The sequence below is a fragment of the Mastomys coucha genome, unplaced genomic scaffold (genome assembly GCF_008632895.1).
Source record: "Mastomys coucha isolate ucsf_1 unplaced genomic scaffold, UCSF_Mcou_1 pScaffold8, whole genome shotgun sequence".
In the NCBI taxonomy this organism is placed as follows: Eukaryota; Metazoa; Chordata; class Mammalia; order Rodentia; family Muridae; genus Mastomys; species Mastomys coucha.
Window position 1 is genome coordinate 35,011,901 of NW_022196914.1, and position 23,034 is coordinate 35,034,934.

Sequence of the window (23,034 nt, forward strand, 5' to 3'; positions counted from 1 at the left end):
CAGGTCAGGAAGCAGGAGCTGATGCAGAGGCCATGGAGGGATGTTCCTTACTGGCTTCCTTCCCCTGGCTTACTCAGCCTGCTCTCTTATAGATCCCAAGACTTCCAGCTCAGGGATGGCACCACCCACAAGGGGCAATAGAGAAAATGCCTCACAGTTGGATCTCATGGAGGCACTTCCCCAACTGAAGCTCCCTTCTGTGATAACTCCAGCCTGTGTCAAGTTGACACACAAAACCAGCCAGTACAGTGACCCTGCTGCAGCCTCAAGCTGGTGATTGGGAATGTTGACCCCCAAAAATGTTATGGCCTCCAGTTTGCTCAGGATCAGGACTACCTCATTGGAGACTTGGAGGGATAACTAGCTTCCAGGATGGTCTTTAGCTCTATATGGGTTCCCTGGACAGTACATTCCAACCTCGCTGGGCTCTGCTCTGTGGGAGATCCCTTTGGAGTCTGAGTCCTATTCAGAGAAGTAGCCAAGCCTGACTACCACCAGGGCCTGGATGCTTCAGCATCTGGGTTAGCCAGGGGCCCTTGTAGGCCTTGAGGGTCTTCAAGGATAATGTAGGCTTTCCTTGTCTTAGGGTACTCAATCTGGGGCAATGGGATAGAGAGAGGACTGTAAGTCCACTGCGCCCCAGGGTCCTTTGTCTGGAACAGGAAGTTTGTGGGATGGGAATGTGTGGTAGTGTAGTTGGAGAAGCATAGGGTATCCTCCTGCATCTCTCTATCTCCTGCAGATTTGCTATGGGCAGGTTGGAACCTAGGCACCAAGGACAGAGCCAGCAGGACCCCTGACCCTGGACCCAGCCATGCTTAATAGTACTCACATGTATCCTACAGGCAGATGTGACCGGGGCATATGATGCCATCCCCCAGGACAAGCTCATGGAGGTTGTTGCCAGTATGATCAGGCACTCGGGGAGCATGTACTGTATCCGAAAGTATGCAGTGGTCCGGAGAGATAGCCAAGGCCAGGTCCACAAGTCCTTTAGGAGACAGGTAAGACCATAATGGACTCTTGTCAATGCTGCGAGCATGTTGGTGGCACAGGTCTGTTCACGTCATGGATATCTAATATCTGTCGGTGACACGGGTGTGGCTGTGATAGGTCCACATTCGTGGCATGTCCATGGCGGCACGCGTGTCCATGGTGCCAATGATCGTTTGTCTGACCCAGCCTGCCGTGATCTATGGAAACTCCCAATGGAGCATCCCCTTCCAGGAGATACCTGCAGCTCTCCTCACTCTCTGGGGCAGCTTAATGATTTATGTATCCAGAGACCTCTTCAGTAGGCAGGTGGGGTCTGCAGGTTGAAAGGTGGAAGACTTTGCACGTAGGCCCGGGAGAGGCACAAAGTGACTTTCCTTTCCTTCTCCCTGAGGTAGGACAAACAAGGCTCACAGGCAAACCTTGTACATGTGTGACCATGTGCCGTGGCCATGTGCCTTCTGCGCCAAGGGCATATCCGTAATCACTACACCCAGGAGATTCCTTCCCTGCTTTGACCAGAGCAACCACCACGCGCCTGTGGAGAGGCTAGAGGACAACATGGCAGGAGTTAGTTTTCTCCATCCACCATGTAGATTCTGGGAATTGAACTAAGTCATTAGGCTTGGCTGTTGTTATCTTTACTTGGTGAGCCTTTGATGCACCAGCCGTAGGTAAACACCTGAAGTTACACGTTTCTCTCTAAGAGCCCTCAGTAGTGCCATGCACATTCTGACATGTCGCCAGTCCTTTATCATCCTCTTCAAAATCTTCATTTACTTATTATAATTTTTGATAACCTCATGGTAATTTAAAAAGCATGTTAGTTATTTTGAAAGTGCAGGCATTTTCTATATATCTTGCATCTCTTTCCTAGGTTAATTCTTGTGCTTCACCTACTCTGACTTTACTCCTGACACTACAGTGAACCCACTTGGCACATGGGATTTTTGTTTCTTTTGTGCTATCACATGTTAATGGTACATAAGTTTCATTACGATAGCTTCCTGAGTGTGTATAATGCCTTTTGACCATATTCACACATGGAGTCTAACATGGGAAATTTTAAAGTTCAAGGCCAATGTGTGATCTCTAGTTATGAGAGAATGAGGCAGAAGGATTGTATGTTTGAGGACAGCCAGGGCCGCATAGAGACTGCAGTGTTCATGCCTCTAGATGCCTCACACCTGGCATGCTTGGGCTTGTTCCCGTGCTGTAGATGGTGCTGTATTCCTTCTGGGGACATCCTGTCTTGCAGACACAGGTCTTGGTGGCCACTTTGATCAAAGTCAGGCCTCCTAGAGAGTCTGTTGCAGAAGATGAAGAAGCCATCTCCTCCCTAACCCTGTCAGCTCTTCCCCCTGGCCACTCATTGTCTCTGGAGAAATCAGGGTGCTGCTTGCATTGCAATCATTGGTAACCACAATTATGGAGATGCCTGGCCTGAGGAAAGTTGACCATGGTGAAGGCTGCTATTTCTGTGGCACCTCCTGCTGGGGTGCTGGAGTCTCTTTTTCCCACACAAGATTCGGCAATGGAGTGGTCCCACGGTATTCTGTTGTTAGGCTGTGCCTGTCCTTGCCAGAAAACCATGTGCCCCTCTGGTTCCCCTCAAGTATTCACCCCTTCTTTTTACAGGTCACCACCCTCTCTGACCTCCAGCCATACATGAGCCAGTTCCTTAAGCATCTGCAGGACTCAGATGCCAGTGCACTGAGAAACTCCGTTGTCATCGAGCAGGTTCTCTGGCTTCCTATTAATGGGCCACACCTGGGAGGGGAGCTTTCCACTTTTACTTGGCTACTTGCTTCAGTGCGGGAATGTGACCAACATGCTCCTGGGTAGTGGGACCCATGAACAAGGGTAACAGGACTGGTAGCAGTCCTCATGACATAGCCAGAACCCTCCAACTTAGGTGGGCATGCTAAGAGATGCTTTGGAGTGCCCTTCCCACCCTCTTGTCTCCCATACCTCAGCTGAACTAGTAAAGCTATCTCTTTCCTCAGTTTTGACCTCACGATCAAAGGACAGTTCAACTGCTCCTGGAGGACAAGTTGGGCTTGACCTGTGGCCCCCATCTTGACCCATTATGTCAGAAGCTGTGTTTCCATAAGCCACACACAGATCTCCCCACGCACAAGTCAGTGGTTCTACACAACCTTCTTTGATGAATATTCTACCTTTGGGGCAGCCATGCTCACTGAGACTTTTGGACGATCGTCTTTTGGTTCATCGGGTACTGTGTGAGCTGTAAGGTTCCAGACCTAGTGCTGTGGAAACAGAAAAGGTTACGTCACTACTTTATAAGTTACATACCCTGTCACCTTGAGTCACATTCAGCCTAGCCATTCAGTGACACTTGACCCTGGCTCCACCCCGACTTTATCATAAACACTTGGGCTTAAGTGGGCATCTGATGGCAGCCCAGTGCAGCATTCAGCGTCCTCACGCCAGTCTGTCTCTGTGCATTTCTAGAGCATCTCTATGAATGAGAGCAGCAGCAGCCTATTTGACTTCTTCCTGCACTTCCTGCGCCACAGTGTCGTGAAGATTGGTGGCAGGTGGGCACAGGCATGGGGCAAGTGTGCAGAGGGTGGGCAGAGAGTCAGGACAGGTAGGAGGCTATCCTGGCTGCTGAGCAAGGTGCCTGCTGATGGGCTACAGCACTTAGGACTCTGAGTGTCTGCCTCCTCCTCATTCCTCCCTCCTACTCCTCTTCATAGAATTGTCTTGCCCTTCTGCTTGCTGGCTATTGGGCCACAGAGCTGCCTACCCATGAGGCCTTAAGAGCCCCTGGATAAGCATGGCTCCAGTGAAGTTAATGATTTTGTGTGCCTCGAGCTTGTGTTGCCACTTTGTCAGAGTGGCACCTTAGCCATGCAGCCAGGCATGGGGCACACAGAGCACCAAAGAAAAGAGTACAGTGCCCATGGCTAAATCATGGGCGCAAGATTACCATGAGTTACAAGACAGACCAGGAACTCTTTTTTTTTTTTTTAAACAAACAATTCATCTTTATTACAGAGGCACAGGATGGTTTGATGTTTGTAGGTCTATAAACACATATACTGACCCAAATGCTCCTAAAGATAAAAAGAAAAAAATCACATGAACATCTTAATAGATGCAGTAAAGGCTTTTGACAATAGAACTCAGAGGCTCTGTAACTTAACATTTGCTAAATATGAAACACCCTGTAAAATAATTCAGCTTGTAACCTATTTTTAAGGAGAAAAAAAAAAATCAACAAACAGGTACTCTTTAAAAAGCACTGCTGTGAACCAGGCGATGGTGGCATACACCTTTAATCCCAGCACTTGGGAGTCAGAGGCAGGCGGATTTCTGAGTTCGAGGCCAGCCTGATCTATAGAGTGAGTTCCAGGACAGCCAAGGCTACACAGAGAAACCCTGTCTCGAAAAAAGCCAAAACAAAACAAAAACAAAAACAAACAAACAAAAAAGCGCTGCTGTGGTAAAGAGAGCCCAGACTTGCTCTGGGCTGGAGCTGCCTAACAGCCCACCAGCCTGCAAAAGCCTGTTTTGTGTGTCTGGATCTGGTGTGAGGTTGAGTGCTTGAGCATTTGGTTGGAATTTCTGTACCCAAAGTCCCCACCTGTGAGACTGATACAACAGTATAGACTTGGCTCCTTTTTGCTGAGTTGATAGGAACCCACGACAACCGTCAATACAGAACTGAATTCCAGGCTTATTAGAGATGAAGTCAAACAAGACAAGGAACATCTGATTATCTAAAGTCACAATGTGTGTATTAGGGTGTAATTGGAGGTGCTAGATGAGCATGCTGGGACACCACAAGCTACAAGTGTACAACTGAGTGTATTTCACAAGTGCAGCCATGGGTGCTTCAGAGTCCTGATAGCACTGAGCACAGATTCCTGAGTCCATGTCCATGTGGCAGGAGACTTAACTACTCCTCACGTGGTTCTGCTTGGTACACTTACAAGCCAGGTCCATGCACACAGAGCCTCTGAGCTTCCTGATGGTTACTCTAGTGGAGAGGTTCTAGTGTGAGGGGTGCCTCCCTGGGTGACCTCCTTGTCCTGACCATCTGATGACACCCACCCCGGCCAGCACCTGCGTGTCTGCACCTGCATGTATGCTTGGTTCCATTGTATTCTCTGAGAAGGCACTAACTTTTTCACATGGCTATCACCAAGAATGTTCCTTTGCTAAAAATCTGGTGTGAGTTGTTCCAGTTCAGGAGGCTGACTGCTTGTCATTCTTGTTTAAAAATTTAAGAAAGCCGTGGAGCCAGTGGACAGGGATGTGGTCCACGCCACCCCAGGTTTTAGCGAGAGTGGGGAATGGAAGAGATAAGGGTGGTACTTAATGAGTTATCTTCTTAGGTCTTAGCAACTGACAATGGTAGATATCACTGTTTGTGTATGTGGCCTGTGAGCATGTTCACTGAATCGTATCTGTTTATTCATGCACACCTGAGGAGGGGTATCAGATACAAGTGTGAAACCCACCATGGCTGCTGCTTCTGACCATAACCATCACCACAACCAGGTGCTATGTGCAGTGCCAGGGCATCCCCCAGGGCTCCAGCCTGTCCACCCTGCTCTGCAGTCTGTGTTTCGGAGACATGGAGAACAAGCTGTTTGCCGAGGTGCAGCGGGATGGGTAAATGTTTCTTCCTTTTGCTGCTCTCAGGGGCCGGGTCACTGAGGGGGTGTCCTAGTTGGTTTGTGTTCCAGATGTGAAGGCCATTGCCTTCACTTCATGAAAAGCTGTGAGGCGTCCCAGAGCCATATCTGTTAGGACAGTAAAACTGTCATTCTCTTCTTTTGAAGATTTGCTTTGTTTTATCTATGGCATTTCTATACTTAAAGTGTTATAGGTTGGCTCACTTAAAGGTGAATGCTCTGTGAGACCTCTTCATGTGTCTTCTTTTCAGGTTGCTTTTACGTTTTGTTGATGACTTTCTGTTAGTGACACCTCACCTGGCCCAGGCAAAAGCCTTCCTCGGGTAAGGACCATCATGCCTATGTTTCTGCTGTATGATCAAGATATATGTCTATATATACATAGATCTGTATATAAGATAGAAATGTGCTGAAGCAGCACATAAATGTGCTGGTTAGTTAGTAATTTTGCATGCCTGGAGCTCATATGGAGCTCAAGACCTAGCAGCATCTCTACAACATGGCAGAGGCACCTCACCTGTGCAGCCAGGCATGGGACACGTGTAGCACCAAGGAAGAGAGTCTGACACTCATGGCTGGTCCAGTTTGGTCTCAGCAAGGATGCAGTATGGTGAGAGACCTGGTCAGTGCCTGTATTTCTCCAGATACGACAGCAGGCATTAATTCCCATCCCTCCCAGCTGAGTCCACAGAAGGGCTGTTTGCCAAGGCCTGAGGCACCGAGCCCTCCTGGGAGATGTGTTGTCCCTGGGCACATTCCTGACAACTTGGAGACTTCACATCACACCATGAACAAGCACTGGATGAACAGGCTCTATGGAATCGCTTTTCTTTATGGGATTGCTAGGAAGAGACTAGAGAATTTGGACTTACTAAATGTTGGTGTTTTGAGGCGTGGCTATTGCACCAGGAGTGATCTTTTTTCTTACATAATATTCATACTAGTGGGTTATGGTGTGTATTCTAGGCTGTGTTTATAGTATGTACAGGTTAGGCCAGGGTTTGGGGCACATCTGGTTGTAAAGTTCATTTCTGTGGCTCAAACTAGAATCAGGTACTGCGACCTTGCTTCAAAGCAGCGATCATACATTGAGGTTCCTCAGGCACTGCAGAGTTTGAGGGTGTCCTCAGATCAGGTATTATAGAGGAGGCCCCCTCAGGCGCTGTGAAGTTTGTAGACTTCTTTTTAGGATAATTGACAAGAGACGAGAAACCTGAAAGTAGTTAGTGAAACTGAGCCCTAAGAAGTTGTCACCACTGAGGTACTGGTGTTTCCAGTGCTTGTAGCACAGGGTCCCAGAGCCCAAAGGCCATGCTTGTCAAGGTCAGCCCCAATGAAGGCCCCACCACACCTGTAGCACTTAGGAGCTAAATGGCCCATTGACAGTGGCCTCTGAGGACAGAAGATGCTGCTGCTGTTGAAGAGATTTTCAGAAGTCAGTTTTGCCCTTAAGACCTTGTCAGGGCAATGTCAGGATGCTCCGGGTAAGTGTCAGGGCAACCAGGAGGGGCTGCTAGGTGGGCTTGTCCATAGACACCTGTAGGGAAAGGCTTACTGCAAGGGCTGGCCAGTCACAAGGATGTAGAACGCACAGATAATGGATTGTATCAAGTAGCTACACTCATGGTACAGGAGCTAGAGTGCTGCTGTGAGTTCACCTTGGGGGAGGGAAGATACACCTCTGCCTTCAACTTACTGGGGAGGTCTATCCATAGGCAAGCAGTCTATTACTTAGCACTTGCTGATAGGGGAAGCAATACATATCTATAAGCATCCCAAAGTAGCTACAAGAAAATAGGCTTTGGGGGGTCACAGGGAGAGGATGCCTTGCTACATGGATGCTAGGATATGACCCACAGAGTCATGTGAAACTTTCCACTTGTCTGAGGCCTGGCCAGATGGCCATATTGCTCCATTGCTTACACAGAAGACGGGAGCTAGGTGACAGTCCAGAGCAAGTGCTTGGTGTTCCATCGGGGTACCCACAAGCATCTGCTCTCTCTGGTCCCAGAGCACCTCTGAGAACTTCTGTGGCATGTGCTGGGTACCTCCAGGCTCCCATAACCAATGCTCCTTCTCTTATTCAGCACCTTGGTCCGTGGCGTTCCCGAATATGGATGCATGATAAACTTGCAGAAGACAATGGTGAACTTCCCTGTGGAGACTGATGCCCTGGGTGATGCAGCTCCACACCAGCTGCCTGCTCACTGCCTGTTTCCCTGGTGTGGCTTACTGCTGGACACTCAGACTTTGGAGGTATTCTGTGACTACTCAGGGTAAGCACACTGAGGAGCCATGATGTCATAGGAGCAGATGGTGCTGTGGGGACTGCATTCTGTGTCCTGCTTCTAGACACAAGTGACCATGAGGCCTGAAGTGATAGAGGCCAAAAGGTGTTTCCTTTCTTCGTGGAGATGGGCATGGGCAATATGAGAACATTTTCAGCCTTGTCCCAAGTCTCCTGCAGACCATGGAGCCAAGGCCCTCCTCTGTATGAAGTACAAGGGGCTGGGAGGGGATAGGAGTTGGTCTCCATCTACCAAGAACTCACAGCCCAGATGTTGGATCAATGTAGATAGGACAGATTTGAGATAGATACAGGTAAAAAGAGCTGGGCCATTTCTTTTTATGAGTGAGAAGTATGACTTTATGGTAGGAGACTGACAACCCACCATGTAGACAGCTGTCTGTTCTGAGCTCAGATCCAAACTCCCTGTCACCATTGTGCTCTTTGGAGTGTCACATTGTAAGGGAAGAGTTGGGTGCAGATAAGCCATCTATCTGTACAGTGCCCTCACAGGCCTGGGCTCCTCAGCCTCCCTGCCTTTGTATGCTAAATTGGTCCAGTCCCTGGGACTCAGCTCAGACTTCCTGACTTTACCCCTCTGAGACCCACTTTTGGTGCTCTAGCCCCCAACGCAGTGCTGTGCACACCAGTTTATCTGCTCCAGCCCCTGGTACTCTTGGGTGTCATGGAGTCATGGGAAAGTCAGTTAAAAAAGAATTTCCCCTCTAATACTAGAGCCTGAAGACAACACACCCTTAGGAAGCCAGGCTGGCCTTGGACAGAGGCCACTAGAGACCATAGGTAGACCAGAAGGTCCCTGCTTCCAGAGTCAGTCCATGTTAAGAGTGGCAGTGAGCTCAACCTCTGAGTCTTCGGTGTGGGTCCATCATCTGAGCTCAGTATCCTTCTGCCTGAGCCAGGGACAGTGTGCCTGGAGGTCAGTCAGAGTAACTAGCAGCATCCTAAAGGGAAAGCATAATGGTAAGAATTTCTTCTCCCCAAACCATAGCTCACATGCAAAGGGTGATGAGAGCTGACAGAACCCCGAGGAGTGTCATGGAACAGGACACCTCTTCCTCTGGCCTCCACCCACATGCACAGGCATGCATCCACACTAGTATAGAAATAAGACACCTGACAGAGGTAACTGTACCTCTCGCTTATATTCATCTTTGAGGATGATGCGAAGTCACTGGATGACAAGAAGGCACCACCCCTTAACCTTGTCGTGCGCACGTCCCAGTCCCATCTGTTGTCCCAAGGTGACCAAGATGCATCCTGATGTCTGCAGATGGTTCGACACCACTGTAGGCATTCCCTTGCTGTTTGCTGTCACCAAGATCTCCTCCAATCACAGCCTTGTGCTGGGAAGGTTCTGTGTCAGGCTGCAGCCACTTAAAGAAGCACAGGGTTGTGACTTCCTGTCAGGTTCACAGTTCCCTCTGAACTGAATTTTCACAGTTCTTATTTGCCACTGATGAGCAAATATGTCCGGTAATCTCATCCCAGATAAAATAGATGTTGTTCACTACTTCTGGTTGGGTTTAGCTATCCAGGGCTTCTGGTGGTGCTATAAGCAAGTCCCAAGACCTGGAATCGGTTCCATGTGTGAAGGTCCAACCCCATCTAAGCCACGGTGTGTGGCAGAGAGGGGCAAGAGGTGGAAGGAGGAGCTAGTGTGGGAATCACACAGGATGCCTTTGCGCTGCAGTTATGCCCGGACCTCAATTAGGATGAGCCTCACCTTCCAGAGCGTCTTCAAGGCTGGGAAGACCATGCGGAACAAGCTCCTGTCAGTCTTGCGGTTGAAGTGTCAAGGTCTGTTTCTAGACTTGCAGGTGAGCAAACAGGCAGCCACCTCATCTGTTGGATCTTAGTGTAGATCCTGTTCTGGGGGCGGGGGGTTTTCATGGGTATGCATGTGTGTGTGTACAGGTGTGTATGTGAGGAACATGTAGAAAGGTGGACGTGAACTGAAGACCCGGAGCGTTCACCCTGCTTATCCCTATCACTTTCCAATCCTGACATATGCTCCCACAGAGAGAGAGAGGTTCCCTGGATCCTGACCTTGGCTTTGGACTCTTAGGCCATGGCTGCTGAGGTCTCTGTCCAGGAAAGGCCACTGTGGTGGGCTTTGGTCTCAGCTCTCTCCTGCTTCCTCCTTTCTGTTTCTTCCCCAGGGGGCCTGGCTCAATTTTCTGGGATTTCTCCACAAGTGGCTTTCTTACCCTATTTGGCAGCAACACAGAAAGTGTTCATGTGGGACTTCAGGGACATTACCAATGGTTCTCTTTCTCTTGGGACTTTAGGTGAACAGCCTCCAGACAGTCTGCATCAATATCTACAAGATCTTCCTGCTTCAGGCCTACAGGTGAGCCATGGGCTGTGCCACCACTAGAGGGAGGCACAGACCAGAAATGCCAGCCGTGATGTTTGCTGGGTCTCTCAAGCTCAAGGCAGAGCAGCTGTTTGCTCCCCCTGATTGGGTGGCATGCTGAAATGCAGTCAGGAAAAAGCAGCATTTAGTTGAGTCTCCACACAACCCCATATTTGTAAGATAAGAACCTTTCTGGTCTCCCTGTGCTGAGAGCACATTTAACCTTATGTGCTAACCAGAGCCTATGGACTTGAGACAGGAGTGGATGTTGGCATTGCAAGCTGGTACAACAACTCTGGATGTCAGTTTGGCGGTTCCTCAGGAAATTGGACATAGTACTACCTGAAGACCCAGCTATACCACTCCTGGGCATATATATACCCAGAAGATGCTCTAAGATGTAATAAGGACACATGCTCCACTATGTTCATAGCAGCCTTATTTATAATAGCCAGAAACTGGAAACAACTCAGATGTCCCTCAACAGAGGAATGGATACAGAAAATGTGGTACATTTACACAATGGAGTACTACTCAGCTATTAAAAACAATGAATTTATGAAATTCTTAGGGAAATAGATGGGTCTGGAGAATATCATCCTGAGTAGGTAACCCAATCACAAAAGAACACACATGGTATGCACTCACTGATAAGTGGACATTAGCCTAGAAGCTCGGAATACCCAAGATACAATCCACAAACCACAAGAAACTCAAGAAGAAGGAAGACCAAAGTGTGGATATTTCAATCCTTCTTAGAAGGGGGAACAAAATACACATGGAAAGAGTTGCAGAGACAAAGTATGGAGCAGAGACTGAAGGAAGGATAATCCAGAGACTGCCCCACCTGGGAATCCTTCCCATATTCAATCACCAAACCCAGACATTATTGTGGATGCTGGCAAGTGCTGGCTGACAGGAGCCTGATATAGCTGTCTCCTGAGAGGCTCTGCCAGTGCCCAACTAATACAGAAGTAGAGGCTCACAGCCATCCATTGGACTGAGCACAAGGTCCCCAATGAAGGAGCTAGAGAAAGGACCCAAGGAGCTGAAGGGTTTGCAGCCCCTTAGGAGGAACAACAATATGAACTAACTAGTACCCTCAGAGCCCCCGGGGACTAAACCACCAACCAAAGAGTACACATGGAGGGACCCATAGCTCCAGCTGCATATGTAGCAGAGGATGGCCTAGTCAGTCATCAATGGGTGAAGAGCCCCTTGGTCCTGTGAAGGCTCTATGCCCCAGTGTAGGGAAATGCCAGGGCCAGGAAGCGGGAGAGGTTGGGTTGGTGAGCAGGGGGAGTGGAGGGAACAGGTTTTCTTCAGAGGGGAAACCAGGAAAGGGGATATCATTCAAAATGTAAATAAAGAAAATATCTAATAAAAAAATTAAATAAAATAGAAATACAACATAAAAAAAGGAGTCCCCCCCCAAAAAAAAGCACCTCAGAAAGAGTAGGAAGGGGAAGGGAAGCAGGGGGATTCAGAACCCCAGAAAGCAGAGAACCAGAGCTATTGCTGATAGTGTCACCAGTCTGACACCAGAAGACACAACAAGCTCCCAGCTGAAAGCAGCCTGGGCATCGTGGTGCCCTACACATTGACTTACGCCTCGGTTATCTGCATCTGAAGTCAGGTGCATTAGACCAGACCCATGTCGTTCATTCGTTACACAGTCACAACTCTACATGACCATGGGCACACAGCATACATAGGTCCTTCCTTCTGAGGTTTCCTGTAGGGATGGGATTGGTTTCCCTTGACTCATGAAAGGAGAGCTGCCCCGCAGGGCTGTAGCAGAGGGCACCATTCTGCCCGGGAGTTGGCAGATAGTCACACCAACCACAGGTCAGATTTATGGCGCTGTGGATCTGGCTGCCTCTTCAGTAACCTCCCTGGTCACTAGGGCTGGGTGTGGGGAAGAGCTTAAAGACACAATTTCAGTGTTGGGCAGCCTACCCCCGATGTGATATGATGTAGCAGGTGCACGGGGCACCTGGGAAGGGACTAGTTACATAGCATTATACAGGAATGAAGAGATGTGCACACACACACACACACACACACACACATGCTTGTGTGTTTACTTGTAGTTGTAAGTTCATTTGTACATGCAGTTATATGATGTGATGCACATAAATCTCTGTATATAATTCACATGTATGCACAGATAAGAGCTTGTGCTTGTGCCTATACATGTGCACACTTACCAGGGCCTCTTTCCCTCCACTATGGCTCCCACCCAGGTTCCATGCATGTGTGATTCAGCTTCCCTTTGACCAGCATGTAAGGAAGAACCCTGCATTCTTTCTGGACATCATCTCCAACCAAGCATCCTGCTGCTACTCCATCCTGAAGGTCAAGAATCCAGGTGTGTAGATGGCTGAGGGCCAGCATTCTCATAGAGGGGGTGGACATCGTGGCATCATGCACTCACTCAGGAGCTAGTGTCATCAACCATCCTTCCTGGTCAGGGGCTTGTCGAGAGCTCCTTGGAAGTCGTGAGGGTCCATAGCTAGCAGGTCAGGAAAGTGTTGAGAGCTCCTTGGAGGCCATGAGGGTCTGAGGCCAGCTGAGTTCTTCAGCCTCTGTCTGATCCCCCAGGAGTGAAACTAAAGGCCAAGGGTGCCTCTGGCTCCTTTCCTCCTGAAGCCGCACGTTGGCTCTGCTACCGAGCCTTCCTGCTCAAGCTGGCTGCTCATTCTGTCATCTACAGATGTCTCCTGGGACCTCTGAGGGCAGGTGAGTGAGCTCCCTCTCCCCAAACCATGAGTGCCTAGGTGAACCCAAAATAGACTGTAGATGCCACGCCCATCTCCTGGGGATTGGCCCAGTCTGGCAGCCCCAGGGGAGTGGAACTAGACTTCTAGACCACAGCCTCCCTTCTCCCTCCTGCTCCCTCTGTTCGGACTCTTATTTCAGGAGAGGCCTATAGGGTGACACAGTTCACTCTCAGGAACCTTCTGATCCCTGCCTGGTCCCTTCACACCTCTGCTTGACTGCTTCCTAGATGCAGGGGATTGGGAGGGTGGGGGGAGTCCTCAGGTTCCTGTCTTGTTCCTGATTCCAGATTGTCAAGGTTAAAGTCCTTGTGTGCCCACTGTGGTGGTGGTGGCAGTGAGTTCGTGGGTGGGACTCCTGCTTACACCCGGCCTACACGTGGCCAGAACTTGACCCAGGCAGGCTAAGGAACTATCTCACTCCTTTGGAATGAAAGTTGAGTACATCTTCTGTTGCAGCCCAAAAACAGCTGTGCCGGAAGCTCCCAGAATCGACAATGACCATCCTTAAGACTGCAGCTGACCCAGCCCTAAGCACAGACTTTCAGACCATTTTGGATTAACCCTGTCCCCTTCAGCTGGATGAACACGGGCATTGTAGCCTCAGCACTCTTGGGTCCCTGTCACAAGAGGGACTGGTCTATTGTGAGGCTAGGTCAACCTCCAAACCTCTGTGTCATGGGTGGTAGTATGGGAGTTTGTCCCAGTACCTCGTTTCCTGTAATGGGCTTGATTTCTTTCCTGATGCCGTCGGGGAAGCAGATCCCACCCCTTTTAGTGGCAAGGGTCCACTAGCACCAGCACTAAGAGATGTGCACCCATTGCACAATGGACAGGTGTGAGATTCCTGACATTGATCCAATAACCTAAATTACAGCCTGAATATACTCTGAATTCAGGTGACTGCCGTAGCTACTTTTCTACTGCTGTGATAACACCAAGCCAACTTATAAAACCAGGATTTTTCTACTGGAGCAGTAGCCGAGAATTTACATCTTGATCCATAAGCACAAGGCAGAGAGAGGGAGAGAGCTATCTGGGAAATGGTAGGAGTCTTTTTTTCCCTTAACTTCAATTTTCAGTGGTAGTCTGACAAATAATTAAGAAAGGTGGAGGTTAAAATCCAACAAGCCACAGTGAAATCCACGGGGATCACACTGGGGATATTCCATGACCTCTCTGAAGCTAAGATTCCTTGGCAGCATTTGACAGTAACCATGGTGGGTATCTACTGAGATAACTGTGAGGACAAAATAGGGTGAGGTGTACTTGTACTGAAATAAAGAGTAAAGCATTGAATTGCTTTCTGTCATCATACTAATTTGAACTACCATTCAGAAGGACTTCTGCTCATAATGTTTTCTGACCACCCTCCCTCTGTAGATCTTGACTGTCCTATAACTCACTCATAGATTAGGCTGGCCTCAAACTCACCTGGATCCACTTGCCTCTGTCTCTCCAGATCTGGGATTAAAGGCGTAGGCCACTATTCCCCAGCCTGCTTCCTGAATTACTAACCATTGATTCCACATTATTCACCCTTCATCACAAAGCCCCATTCAAACTGCCAGCCCATATCTTTTACATAAACTAATTTTTTCCCTGCTCTAACCTGATTCCTTCCTCAAGTTTTATGAGTCTGCCATCTTTGAACCATTCCCTTTGCTGAGCCCACACAATAGAGGTCTTAACTCCTTCCTTTTGCTTTGCCCTCCCTTCCTTCCTTCCTTCCTTCCTTCCTTCCTTTTCTCATTTTTACCATTTTATTAAAATTACTCTTGGGGCTGGTGAGATGGCTCAGCGGGTAAGAGCACTGACTGCTCTTCCGAAGGTCTTGAGTTCAAATCCCAGCAATCACATGTTGGCTCACAACCATCCGTAATGAGATCTGACTCCCTCTTCTGGTGCATCTATATAATAATAAATAAATCTTTTTTAAAAAAAATAGCTCCTTTATCATATAATATATCCTGATTACAGTCTCTCTTCCACTGCACCCAGTTTGTCTCCACCTCCCCTCTCCTCCAAATCCACTCCCTTCTGTCTCATTAGAAAAAAACAGGCTTCTAAGAGATAACATCCAAACATGACAAAATAAAATATAAGATAAAACAAAAACCTTCGCATGACAGGTTTTTGGACAGGGCAACCCAACAGAAGAAAAAGAGCCCACAAGTAGGCACAAGAACCAGACTCACTCACACACTCAGGAATCCCACAAAAATACTAAGCTGAAAGCTGTATTATATATGTAGAGGACCTGGTGCAGTGCAGAACATATATTATATATGTGCTGGCTCTGCAGTCTTTGTGGGTTCATATGAGCCGTTCTTAGTTGATTCAGCGGGCCCTATTCTTCTGGTGTCCTCCATTCCCTCTGGCTCTTAACACTCTTTCTGCCTCCCCTTCCTTGGGCTTCCCTGAGTTCTGAGGAAAGGAAAATGAAGAGGTTTTGCCTGGCTCTCTGGCTTATCTTGTCTCTGGTTCTTGGTGATCCAAGCACTGTTGGGTATGGGTTTCATCATGTGGATGAAATCCTTAAGTCAAATCCGACATTGGTTGACTACTCCCATTAGTTCTGTGCCACCATTGCCCTAGCATGTCTTATGGGTAAGACAAATTGTAGATCAGAGGTTTTGTGGCTGGGCTGGTGTTTACATTTCTCTTTTGGTAGCCTGCAGAGTGCCTTCCCATACCAGAGACACTAGAACGTAGAGGTGAAGGCTCCATGTAGGTGCCAGCTTGATTTCTCCGTGTCCCATGATTTGTGTGGGTGTTATCCTCAGCAATGGGACCTTGCTGTCAGTTTGCAAGAAACAACCTACTCCCTCAGCAACAGCCCTGGGCTGTTTGGGGAGTATGGGACCCCACTTTAGGCAACAACTCAATTGAATACACCCCAGCCCCTTTACTAGATGTCCCATTTGGTGACAAGAGATGACTAGTTGAGACTCAGTATCCCCCATTATTAGGAGATCTCATTAAGATCATCTTCATACATTTTAGGAAGCTTCTGCCACACTAGGCTTCCATATCCTCCCTCAAATGCCCATCAGTTCCAGCTGTCTTTCTCTGAATTCCCTCCCTCAACTCTATCTCCTCTCCCCCACCCTACCTGATCTCCTGTTCTCCACCCCACAGTCCACCCATAAAATCACTTCTATCTCCCCAGCCAGGGAGATCCATGTGCCCACCCCCAGTTCCATCCTCTATACCTAACCTCGGTGTTTTTTTGTTTTTGTTTTGTTTTGTTTGGTTTGGTTTGGTTTGGTTTTTCCAGACAAGGTTTCTCTGTGTAGCTCTGGCTGTCCTAGAACTCACTCTGTAAACTAGGATGGCCTCGAACCCAGAAATCCGCCTACCTCTGCCTCCCAAGTGCTGGGATTAAAGACGTGCACCACCACCACCCGGCTACCTCTGTGGTTCTTTAGTTTGCAGTTTGGTTATCACTGACTTCACAACTAATATCCACATATAATAAGTAGATACATACCATATTTGTCTTTCTGAGTCTAGGATACTTAACTCAGGATGAAGTATTGTTCCATCCATTTACCTGAAAATTCTATGATGTCTCTTTTTCTGATGTCTGATTAATACTTCATTGTGTAAATTTACTAGTTTGTTTATCCATTCTTCTATCTAGGGTCATCTAGGTTGTCTCCAGTTGCAGGCTATTTATTATGAGTAGAGCTGTAATAAACATAGTTGAACAAGTGTTATTGTGGTAAGATGAAGCGTCCTTTTATGTCTTCTTGACCTGCCAGCTCTTACGATATCTAACAACTTGTTTGCTCTTTCCCAGGCCTTTGAGTATATACCAAACAGTGGTATAAGTGAATCATTCTTGATTTCATAAGGAACTGCCATATTGATTTCCACAGTGGGTGTACAAGTTTGCACCGGTGAGAGTCTTTTGAAACCTCAAAGCCTCCTCCCAGTGGCACAGCTCCTCCAGTGAGGCCACACCTCCTGATCCAGGCCCACCAAATGAGAACTAAACATTCAAGTATATGAGCCAATGGGGGCCATTCTCATTCATACCACCACATTCTATTCCTTGACCCACATAGACTTGTAGCTGAAAGACCCCTGGGGGAGACCCCCAAGGTGGAGGACGTACACTCAAGGAATCACAAGAGACCACATCTTGATGTAATTACAAGAGGTATATTTTAATTTCAGGACGCCCTGGTTCGGCACCACAGTTATCTCACGCAGGAGATAATGGAGCCGACCACGAGGCTTGAAAGTTAGAGGTTTTTATAGGAAAAAAGGTCTGAGGGAACAAAGGGATCAGTGTGGTCATACATGATTGGCTAGTTCAAATATTAACTATTACGTACAGAACAGAGTGGAAAATTCCTAAGGTTGGTGTTAATCTGAGTCAACAGAGCATCTGACCTTAAACCATATCTGAGAGGACCAGATGGTCCATTACTTAGTGTCTGCCAGGCACGTCTTTGCAGGCCTGGGCCTTGGACATGTCCTCGTTTGCCTAGACATGTTTTCCTCTATGTTTATAGTTTTATGTTTTCTTGACCTGCCAGCTCTTATGATATCTAACAACTTGTTTGCTCTTTCCCAGGTCTGTGTGGCCAGTTTGTGATGGATTCTTAGGCCCATAACTTTTCTTCCTAATCAGCACAGGTTTAAAGCTTTAATTTCTCCTTACATAGCCACATCATAATGTAAAATGCATTCAGTCCAATTCAAAAGTCCCCATAGTTCTAAAGTTCCTACGGGGTGGTAGTGGCACACAACTTTAGTCCCAGCGCTTGGGAGGCAGAAGCAAGTATATCCTGAGTTCAAGGCCAGCTTAATCAGGACAGCCAAGGCTATACAGAAAACTTGCTTGGGCTTGGGGGAGTCCAAAGTTTCTTCTGAGACTCAAGGCAATCTCTTAATTGTAAGCCGCTATAAAATCAAAAAGCAAATTATATACTTCTAACGTACAATGGCACAGAATATACTGATTCAAAAATAGAGGAAAAGGGGGCATAGTGAGAAACTGCTGGACCAAAGCAAAACCATCCCCAGCAGGGCAAATTCCAAATTCTATATCTCTGTGCCCACTTACTAGAAAAGTGGGCTTATTAGATATCTCTCTGTATCCCACTCCTTCCAGCTTTGTTGATTGCAACACACTTCTTTCTCTTAGGCTGGTTCCATACCCTGGCTGCAGCTCTCCTTGCCAAATATCCCATGACTTTGACATTTCCAACATCTTAGGGTCTCTAATGCAATTCAGACTTTATCTTCACAGCTTCATGTGATAGCTTCTCCGGTCTCCATGAAGGAATCCCCTGGCACACGCCTGGCCTCAGCTGCTTTCCTTAACCACAGAAGATGATCCTACAACTCCTCTCCACCTATATTTTCCTTGATAAGGTGGGAACATTGTGGCTGATACTGCCAAGTTGTTCTGCTTGCTTTGGCTAAAACCTGGCCCCTCCATGACTTAAGTTTGCATAAGCTTAGATCTATTGGTGATTTTTATTTTTAGGTGGACTTCAGCCTTTGCCTTTCATAGGTTTCAGGCTTAACTGGGTAGAGTTTCTCCCTGAAGGTACCACTTCATTTATTCCACTTATCATCAGGGCTTCCCATCTTTTTGAGCACAAGGCCTGGCTCCAACATTGTCCCCTGGTGCTCTTTATTGCCTTGAACTTTATATTTGTTTTTACCCCTCTAACTCTTTTTCGCTGTAGCCCTACATAAGAGTGGTCACTAATAACCATGTGACACATGATGCAGTCTATACTAGGTTGTCTTGAAATCTCCACTGCCAAAGACACTAATTCAAAAAGTCTTCAATTGAGCCTCAAGCAGATTTTTAGGGCAAGGACAAAATCAGCTACTTTCTTTGCAAAAATATCACAAGAATGGTCTTTAGCGTGGCTGCTAATATTTTCCCCCCTCTGAAACCTCTTGAGCTGAGCCTGCTGAGCCTCCATGATCCACAATGCTCTCAGCACGACCATCTTCCATGCTCCTACTAGGGCAGTGTATTGAGCCCCACTTACAGCATTTAACTGATTTTTCTAGTCCAACGTCTTTTATATTTCTCTAAACAACAGAATGCCAAGGCTTGTACAGCAGCACCACAGTCCCTGGTACTAACTTGATTACTGTTGTATTTTTTGTGAAGAAACCATGATTAAGGCAACTTATAAAGGAAGGCATTTATTTGGGGTCTTATTTACAGTTTTAGAGGGTTAGCCCATAAAGATCATGTCAGGGAGCATAATGACAGGCATACATGGCATTGGGGCAGTAGCTGAGAACATTCACATCTGACCCACAAGTACCAGGCAGAGAGAAACTAGAGACAGATAGACAGAGAGTGGGTCTAGCATGAGCTTGTAAAACCTCAAAGCCCACCCCTAGTGACACCCCTCCTCCAAGGCATACCTCCTAATTCTTCCCAAACAGTTCCACTAACTAGGAGTCAAGCATTCAAATATATGAACCTACAAAGGCCATTCTCCTTCAAACCACAACAACCTAACAAAAGGGATGAGAGACCTCTACCATGAAAACTTTAAATCCCTTAATAGATTGAAGACACTAGAAAACAGAAAAACTTCCCATGTTAACAGATTGGTAAAATTACTATTGTGAAAATATAACCATCCTACCAAAGGCAAATACTTGTGCTGCAGCACAAGCTTAATAAAAACCTCACAACATTCTTCAGAGAAATAGAAGACAGAAAAAAATAAAAAGTACTGTCACCAGTGGTATCAAACACCTTTAATCCCAGCACTTTCTGGTAGAGGCAGGGCAGATCTCTGAGTTTTAGGCCAGTATGAGCTACAGAGTGAGCTCCAGGACAGCCAAGGCTATCCCAAAAAACTCAATATAAAATCTGAAACGGCTAGAAGAAAAGATAGGCCCTACCCTACAAGATAAATGTATAAATAAGGACTTTCTGAATAGGACTTCATTTGCCCAGGAATTATGGCCAACAGCTGACAGGTAAGACCTCATAAAACTAAAATGCTTCTGCAGAGATAAGGAGACAGTCAGAAGAAAAGGAAGGCAGCAGTGAGAGGGAATCTGCCAGTCATACATCCAGTGGGATGAATACCCACACCATATACAGAACTCTAAAAACAGTCCATAGACCGCTAAGCCATTCAGAATATGGGCTGTGGATATGATTTGATCAGAGTTCTCAAAAGAACTAAGAATGGCTTTTAAAAACTTAAAGATGTTCATCATTCCTGGCAATTCAGAAAATGCAAATGAGAACAACTTTGAACTTTTATCTCACCCTGGTCAGAACAACTAAGTTGAGTGTACTGGCTGTTTTTGTGTGTCAGCTTGACACAAGCTGGAGTTATCACAGAGAAAGGAGTCTCCCTTGAGGAAATACCTCCATGAGATCCAGCTGTAAGATATTTTCTCAATTAGTGATCAATGGGGAAGGGCCTAGCCCATTGTGGGTGGTACTATCCCTGGCCTGGTAGTCTTGGGTTCTATAAGAAAGCAAGCTGTAAAGCCAGGGAAAGCAAGCCAGTAAGCAGCATTCCTCTGTGGCATCTGTATCCATTCCTAACTCCAAGTTCCTACCTTGTGTGAGTTCCAGTCCTGACTTCCTTTGGCCATGAACAGCAATGTGGAAGTGTAAACTGAATAAACCCTTCCCTCCCCAACTTGCTTCTTGGTCATGATGTTTTGTACAGGAGTAGAAACCCTGACTAAGACAGTCAATAAACAACAACAAATGCTGGTAAGGATGTGGGCAAAACCATCTACATTCATTGTGGGCTACAAACGATGTAGCAACTGTGGAAATCAGTATAGAGAATTATGAAAAATCTAGAAATAAATCTATCATACACATGGTCCACTTATATCACTGCTTGTCATATGCCCAAAGGATTCAGTATCCTTCACAGGTACTTGCATGCCCATGTTCATTACTGTCTATTAAATATAGCTAGGAAATGGAGACTAGAACCTACATGTCTTTGAATAGAAGAAGAATGGATAATGAAAATGTAGTACATATACATAATGAAATACTATTCAGCTGTAAAGAAAAAAATTGTGAAATTTGAAGGTAAAGGGAGAGAACTAGAGGAGACATCAAGTGGGGTAACTTGCTGAAGTTTGGTCTATTGCTGTGTATGGCAATGCTAAATTCTGTACCTGAAGGTCTAGGCCTACCAATGAATTCTCATGTTTACAAGCATTTGTGGTACAAATGTCTTTCCTTGATTTGAAACTATTGGTTAAATAAAATTGGCTACAGCCAATTACTGGAGGAATTAGAGGGGCTTTGAGTTACCTGACTGGGGGTGGAGAAGAGAGGAGGAGGAGGAAGCCACCATGAGGGGAGATGGACCATGAGTACGTGGCAGAGGTAGCAAGGCCAGAAGTTAGAAAAGTACTAGGGATTACTCCCCAGTGATTGTCAAAGCCAAATAAAATAACCAGTGTCTGACTCTCATTTATTTGTAGCAAATCTTGGATTAGCTTAGACTGATTGTACCATAGTAACTCATATCCAGACAGACAAATGCCACATGTTCTCTCTCATCTGTCATTCCTAGCTCAAAATCTTCATATGTTACTATATAACCTGGAGTAACTGCAGAAACTAGGAAAGTAAAAAGATACCATAGGGAGGGGTGTGTAGGGAGTTGAAAAAGCTCTAAGAGGATATATGTTTTGACATGGTGATGGAGGGTTCCACACCTCAGACCTATAGCAAAGCCATTATCCAAATTGTCCAGGCTTAAGAGTAACAGCAAAGCGTTCCTTGGGATGTTGAGTATGAGTGTTTATGAAGATGATCAGTGTGTACAAAGATTAGCAACTGCAACTTCCTCCTAAAATTGCCTGAAGAGACCTTGTACTGAGACTAGCCAACTGTTTCCCTGTGCTGTACCTAATAAACATGCCAAGTTTCCAGTTGGCATTGGTAGTATTTAAAACATCCCACCTGAATCCATGTGTGTGTGTGTGTGTGTGTGTGTGTGTGTGTATGAGAGAAAGAGCTGAAAATGCTTCCTCCAAGAGCCATAGACTGATGTAAGATATTTGATCACACTGTGAACCACAAGATTGTGTTATTTACTGTAAAAACGTGTTTGTACTTGTGATGTGGTTCTCCCTTAGCACACACCTTTAGTTCCTCTGGCTGTAATACAGACACCCTTACTACATATCTTTAATCCCAAACAATGAATGTGAAATTAGTTTGTAAAAGGAAGCACTCAACTTTGAAAGTGATTTCTAATTGAGTGGCAGACAGGTGGCAAATAAGAGAAAGATTTGACAGAACAGGATATGCCCAACTCTCACAAGAAGAGAGAAGAAAGGGAGCTACTTAAGAGAGAACAGAAGAAAAAGATGAAGGAGGCAGTGTTGGGGTCTAGGAATCGCCTCACAAACTATGCAAACTCTGATCTCAGTCAGACAGGGATAGTTTATTGAGCATACACCCTAGGACTGATTGATCAGGGCCATGGTCCAGATTCATGAACTGAGCCGTGACCCCAAGTTAAGACCCTACAGGGTTTTTAAGCCTAAAATCCATAAACATCTGTACCAAGGTATTCCATCAATCAGGATTTAGGGATAGAGGATTTCCTTAGGAACATGTCTTTGTTGTACACTTATACTGCTCCCATTGGTTGGGGTATTCAACTGTGGCAGGGGGCTTGTATTGTCTAATACTTATGTCTTAACTTATCTGCCAGAATGGGACTTAGATAACATTCATGTCTTAACTGGGAAACTAGGATGTCAGCTACCATGTACATGTCTTTTTCTGTCAAGTAGCATGTCAGTTCCCAGGGAGGTCTTGGGAACTTAAACTTTACTTGACCAGTATTCAAAATGGAAGTTTTATTCCAAATAATTTCTTATATTAGTACAGCTTGCTCTCTCTCTCTCTCTCTCTCTCTCTCT

At 46.5% G+C, this 23,034-nt stretch overlaps 1 protein-coding gene across 2 annotated transcripts in view; it reads left to right on the top strand.

Moving 5' to 3' along the window:
• Tert (telomerase reverse transcriptase) overlaps positions 1 to 14,406 on the top strand; it is a 24,317-nt gene extending 9,911 nt beyond the window's left edge. The window contains exons 6-16 of one of the 2 annotated variants that reach the window (XM_031360250.1): positions 846 to 1,004; positions 2,632 to 2,733; positions 3,469 to 3,554; positions 5,527 to 5,640; positions 5,915 to 5,986; positions 7,751 to 7,939; positions 9,662 to 9,788; positions 10,260 to 10,321; positions 12,574 to 12,698; positions 12,932 to 13,069; positions 13,567 to 14,406. In XM_031360250.1, coding sequence (XP_031216110.1) covers positions 846 to 1,004; positions 2,632 to 2,733; positions 3,469 to 3,554; positions 5,527 to 5,640; positions 5,915 to 5,986; positions 7,751 to 7,939; positions 9,662 to 9,788; positions 10,260 to 10,321; positions 12,574 to 12,698; positions 12,932 to 13,069; positions 13,567 to 13,670 — 1,278 coding nt within the window. In that variant the 3' untranslated portion in view covers positions 13,671 to 14,406. Of the gene's footprint in view, positions 1 to 845; positions 1,005 to 2,631; positions 2,734 to 3,468; positions 3,555 to 5,526; positions 5,641 to 5,914; positions 5,987 to 7,750; positions 7,940 to 9,661; positions 9,789 to 10,259; positions 10,322 to 12,573; positions 12,699 to 12,931; positions 13,070 to 13,566 lie in introns of those variants that run through there. The other variant, XR_004115722.1, reaches the window with a different exon arrangement.
• Positions 14,407 to 23,034: the final 8,628 nt, after the last annotated feature.